The sequence below is a fragment of the Pygoscelis adeliae genome, unplaced genomic scaffold (genome assembly GCF_000699105.1).
Source record: "Pygoscelis adeliae isolate BGI_AS28 unplaced genomic scaffold, ASM69910v1 Scaffold308, whole genome shotgun sequence".
Taxonomy (NCBI): domain Eukaryota; kingdom Metazoa; phylum Chordata; class Aves; order Sphenisciformes; family Spheniscidae; genus Pygoscelis; species Pygoscelis adeliae.
The window spans coordinates 3,633,336-3,639,335 of record NW_008825306.1 but is presented as its reverse complement, the minus strand read 5'-3'; the positions used below and the strand labels follow the sequence as shown (position 1 = coordinate 3,639,335).

General features: G+C 42.9%; 1 protein-coding gene and 1 non-coding gene across 2 annotated transcripts in view; both read left to right on the top strand.

Annotated features, from left to right (window-relative positions):
- Positions 1-6,000, top strand: part of USH2A (Usher syndrome 2A (autosomal recessive, mild)) — a 401,100-nt gene that overhangs the window by 368,276 nt on the left and 26,824 nt on the right. Inside the window, exons 63-65 of the mRNA XM_009330219.1 lie at positions 534-761; positions 1,600-3,116; positions 4,110-4,431. Of these exons, the coding sequence (XP_009328494.1) occupies positions 534-761; positions 1,600-3,116; positions 4,110-4,431 (2,067 nt within the window). The remainder of the gene's footprint in view (positions 1-533; positions 762-1,599; positions 3,117-4,109; positions 4,432-6,000) is intronic.
- On the top strand, positions 5,290-5,383 carry TRNAI-UAU. Its single transcript has 2 exons — positions 5,290-5,327; positions 5,348-5,383. It is a non-coding gene; the product is annotated as a tRNA-Ile (tRNA).

Genomic DNA, 6,000 nt, shown 5'->3' with positions numbered 1-6,000 from the left:
CTTTTAAGGGGTTTGTTTTCAGTAAGGAAATGAAACTGTGCTCTTGGAAACACTGTTGTCTATCCCGATTACAATGCTCTAAGTAGCTAGACCAGGACAGCATGCCTATCAAATGTCCCGTCTACAGACGAGATGTGTAAGGATTCTGTAGAGGCAGGCATCACCCCATAAACCACAGGTTTTTACACGTGCTTGAATCCTTCAGAGTACCAGGCACTCTCATCCTCACTGAGCAAAGCTCAGACACATGCTGAACAAACTGTAAGTTTGCTAGCTGAGATTTGGACTGTGCAGGACTCCCCAGGAGTCAGCTCCAAAGGCTCTACCATAATGATAGATATTTTTTAAAAGCCTAAGAGTTTGTTTTTGAGGTTCAGCTATGGAAACCCACCAAAAAATCCTGGTAACTAGATGGGGTAGTCTGCAAAGCGGTCAGAAGCGACCCAAAGCCGAGACCTCATTTTCCAAGTGACATAAGCCACAGATGCTGATTACTTTTTTAACTAACTCAAACATCTGTATTCTTGCTTCAGGGAACAAAGCATCAGGCTCATTTATTTGGATTGAAACCTTTCACAACATATCATATTCACGTCGTAGCTGTAAACAATGCTGGGCAGGTTTCAAGCCCCTGGACATCTGTGCGCACGTTGGAAGCTTCACCCAGTGGCCTGAGCAACTTCACTGTGGAAAAGAAAGAAAATGGCAGGGCTCTGCTGCTAAAATGGTCAGAGCCCTCCCAACCCAGTGGCGTGATTAAGGTAATCTTCATCTTGACACTTCACTTGATTCAAAAAAGAGAAGAGAAATGCTGAATATCAAATTAAAACATTTTTGCTGAAAAGGACTCAATCAAATGCATTATACTTTAAAATAAGACAGGAGTCCTATGTAAGCACAAGGCACTCTGTGAGCGCTCGCTGCTTGGAGTTATATTAAAATGAGTATTAACACTGCTGTGCTACCCCATGACTGTAAATGTTCATTTACAGTGAACCAAATTGTTCATTTAATGTATAGAAAACTACGCATGAAAGCTCATAATCTTACTTGGCGTACATCAGACATCGCCAAAATGTGTTTCTAGAAAACCTGGGTTTGACAGAATGTTGTTCTGAAGTTTGGGACTTCTTTTAGCTCAATGGTTTCAACTGAGTGTAAACCTTTACCTGCAAGGTTTGCAACTAGAGGGGTTTATTTGGAGTTTTTTTCTTAAGTGATTTTCTCTAGAGTTAGTCTGCGAGAAGCTTTGTGCTAGCCCGTGAAAGCCTCACAATGAAACTTGATAACAAATAAGTATAATGAAAACTGTCACTACGTGATTTATTACTGCATCCAAAATGAAAAAAATCATGAAAATTGGATCAAAACATTCCTTTTGTATCAATGATCTGTTTGTGTGCTGATTGTTGCTACTAAGGAAGTAAGTTTCTGAATCATTGGTTAATAGTCCTTACCCTATTGCAAAGATTAAGGTGTCTCATCTACTGGTTATTGACAAAAATTGTTGATTTTTTTTTTTCCCCTTTTATCCTGGCTTCTGTCCTTTCTTCCCTCCCTGCCTTTTTTTTTCTTTTTCTTTCTTTCTTTATTCACCAGACCTACAATATTTTCAGCGATGACAACCTGGAGTACAGTGGTTTATCTCGCCAGTTCCTCTTCAGGCGCCTTGAGCCGTACACTCTTTATACCCTCGTACTGGAGGCTTGCAATGCAGCAGGCTGCACTCGTTCTTCGCCCCAGCCAGTCCGAACAGATGAAGCACCCCCGACGTCTCAGATGGCACCTGTAATCCAGGCAGTGAACGCTACCAACGTTGAACTGAGCTGGTTGCAGCCAATTAACCCAAATGGAAAAATAATTCGCTATGAAGTTATTCACAGATGCACAAAAGAAAATGCTGCGGGGTACAGAGCAACAACAGAAGATGAGAAAATTGTTTTCACAGAATATAACACTGAAAGTAAGACATTCATATATAATGATAGAGGTTTACAGCCATGGACAAGGTATGAATATAAAATACGCACCTGGAATGCAGCAGGCTATGCTGACAGCTCCTGGACAGTGGCAAAGACCAGTCAAACTGCCCCAAAAGGTCTCGCTGCCCCCAGGTTATCCTTGGTGTCAGTTAACCCCCGTAAAGTGCTCATCTCGTGGGCATCCCCGGCCCAGCCCAATGGTATTCTTCAGTCCTACAGACTGCTAAAAAATGATGTTCTCTATCCTTTCAGCTTCGATGCTGCTACTTTCAACTACACGGATGACGACTTACTGCCCTATTCGATGTACAGTTATGCGATAGTTGCCTGTACGATGGGAGGCTGCTCTACCAGTGAACCAGCTGCAATACAGACGCTGGAAGCAGCTCCTGCCTTAGTGGATCCACCATCTCTGCAGGCTGTTAGTGCCACTCAAATTAATGCATCTTGGGCACCTCCCCAAATACAAAATGGAGATATCACCAAGTACATATTGAAATTGAACAATGAAGAGTATTATCCTGGCAAAAGTTTGCAAATGTTTGTTTCTAACCTACAGCCTTACACGCAGTATGATTTTGCATTGGTTGCCTGTACTGCGGGGGGCTGCACATCTAGCACATCCCAGTCAGTGATGACCATGGAGGCCCCACCGTTAAATATGGAAGCTCCCAGGCTGCTTGTCATGGGCTCGGAATCAATTGAAATCACATGGAAACTTCCAGCTAACCCCAATGGTAAAATCACAAGCTACGAGCTAAGGAGGGATGGTGTTCTTGTTTACTCAGGTCTGGAAACTCGGTATCTTGATTTCACCCTAATGCCAGGCATGGAGTACAGCTACATTGTCACTGCCAATAACAGTCAAGGGAGTGTGACCAGCCCCTCAGCTCAGATAAAAACGAACCCCTCTGCACCGTCTGGGATGTTGCCTCCTAGGTTGCAGGCATGGTCCTCAAAGGAGATTTTGGTGGCCTGGGATCCTCCTATCAAAGTAAATGGTGACATTAGAAATTACACAATCTCGATCCACAAGCCTGCTGAAACAGGAAAGAAAACTGTTGACTTTGATGCATCTCATGTTTCCTTTACGAGACGGTCATACATAGTGGCAGAGCTACAGCCCTACAGTAGGTAAGTCTGGAAGACCTCGTTTGTTGAATAAATGCTGCAGGGTGGTTCAGTGGGCTGGCAGATAGCTTGACCATCTTGTTTAAACAGATAGTCAAACCCATGGGGTTTTGTTTCCCAAAAAGCACATGATAAAACCAGGATTTTTATATTTATAGTAACACCAGCTATATATCATCTTGATGAAGTGCATAGGGTTGACTTTGGTTGTAATTAATACAAGGGGCAATTCACTACTCTGCTATAGGCTCCAAAACCTGCAGTCTTGTACTTGTGTATCTTTCGCAAGATGTCTGCATTCAAGAATAAATAGGGCTTTAGTTGACAAAGTTCGGGGTGGGGAGACCAAAGACCCGTTAGCTAGCCCATTCACAGTGTAGCTAAGCTAAGATTAATGGAGTCACACCAGGAACATGCTCGCAGCCTTGAGTTGAAAACAAGTGACTTGTTTTTAAGTGAAAGCTAAAACTTAGGAGGGGGTACCACACTCGGCTACAGAAGGAGCATGCTTGATACTGAAGTAATATCTTCCCCACTAATTCTTGATTATTTACCTGACCTTTCCTTATATATTTGTGTAGGCATAATTTGCGTATGTTACATGGTTGATAAGTCTGTCTACTATTTACATGTTACTAATCTAAATCCAAAGAGAGAAGAGTAATAGAGCTCTCAAATGGTATTCAAATCATCTCCTACAATGAATCAACATTTTGATTCATATCATCAAAATCAAAATGATTTTGATCACTTGTCTCCTGCAGATGTTAACTCTGCTCTGAAAAAAACACCAACAAATGAAAACCCGGAAGAGAGCGTTCTCCCTTTTTGCTGTACAAGGCACAGCACGTAATCTGTATGTTGATACAAACTGTTTTCATATTAAAAAACGCCAAAGACCAAGAGAAATAAAGAGATTCCCCCAGATCTCATGCACAGTCTATATTTGTATTTGCAATGTTTTAATGACTTTGTTCCTGATTTGTGTTCCCGAAGGTATGAAGTACAGCTCCAAGCTTGCACAGAGCTGGGTTGTGCCTCCAGTGAGTGGGCAGTGGTACAGACGCTGGAGGCGCCCCCGGCAGTGCAGCCTGCCCCTCTCATAGAAATACAGACCAGAGCCGGGGGCTTCCAGTCGACTTCTTCCATCCTGTGGACTGGCCCACAGCAGCCAAATGGGAAGATTTTATACTATGAACTTTACAGAAGGCGAACGACTCAAGCCCATGTGAATTTAGACCTCACACTTGTTTACAATGGTTCTTCAACCTCCTTCAAAGATGACAAGTTGCTGCCTTACACAGAATATGAATATCAGGTGGGAATTGAAGCCATTTAGCAGCTCTGATTATGATTTCAGTACACTTTGAGAACCTTACTTTACACTTAGAACGAACATACACATCTCATTTCTAATGTTAATAGTATTGTGATAGCTGAATGATTATTGTTAATGTATTTTAAATAGTTGAGAAGCTGAAAATAATTTTGCACAAGCAATAGATTCATTCAGCATTCCATTTTCTTTAGCTTAATCATAAGTGCCTGTGTTTCTTGTATGTTAAATGCTTGTGTACCCTCCAGAGCTTTTGCAAGGCTCTAATGTTATGAGTAGTGTGAAATTCTATTTCTTAAAAGGCGGCTTCATTTCATTAGTTTTTCTTTCTTTTTCCATCCTCCCCCAATCTTTTATGAATTAATTTTTACTTTATGATCTTAAAGTAGTTTACATCAAAAGGGACTAGGGTTGTTTTCTCTTTAAATTAGACATTAGGATCACAAGCAGTTTTCGTGGGTGGTTCAAAAGTGACGTTGCTGTTGATGGTTGATGTTACTTCTCATGCACATAGGTATTTTTACTACTGATTTTCTTATGAGGCTGAGATAAAGCAAGGAGACCAGTTCTGCCATTCTTTCACTTGTAATTGTTTTCTATGTCAAAGTTACAAGTTTTAGCATCGTTTTTTTTATCATACAGTACTAGTGATAATGTACGGCTTTACTTGATTTCAGCCTATGAACTAAGAACTTTGCTCTTTATAACCATCTGAAGCCTTTCCCAAGTTTTTATATGAGTTAGTGGAGTTTAGACCCTCACCAAAAAAACAGCCATGAATTTGTTGTTTCTAAAAGTAAGTGGATGTAGTATCGTAGCAGGATGAGGTTGATTGATAGGGCTCCAGTGGCGCAATCGGTTAGCGCGCGGTACTTATACAGCAGTACAAAGCCGAGCAATGCCGAGGTTGTGAGTTCGAGCCTCACCTGGAGCACACAGTTTACAACCTTATTGGCATCACGGAGATGTGGTGGGATGGCTCCTATGATTGGAGTGTTGGAATGGATATAGGCTTTTTAGGAAGGACAGGCAGGGGGTGTCGCCCTCTATGTCAATGACCAGCTGAAGTGCATGGAGCTCTGCCTGGGGATGGATGAGGAACCAATCGAGAGCTTATGGGTCAGGATTAAAGGGAGGGCAGGGACAGGTGACATTACAGTGGGGGTCTGCTACAGGCCACCTGACCAGGAAGACCGAGCAGATGAGACCCTCTATAGCCAGATAGGAGCAGCCTCACGTTCACAAGCCCTGGCCCTCATGGGGGACTTCAACCACCCCGATATCTGTTGGAGGGACAACACGACAGGGCATAAGCAATCCAGGAGGTTCCTGGAATGCATCGATGATAACTTCCTTCTCCAAGTGGTAGAGGAGCCAACGAGGAGAGGTGCTATGCTGGACCTTGTTCTCACCAACAAGGGAGGGGCTGGTGGGGACTGTGAAGCTCAAGGGCAGCCGGGGCTGCAGTCACCACGAAATGGTGGAGTTCAAGATCCTTAGGGCACCAAGGAGGGTGCACAGCAAGCTCACTACCCTGGACTTCAGGAGAGC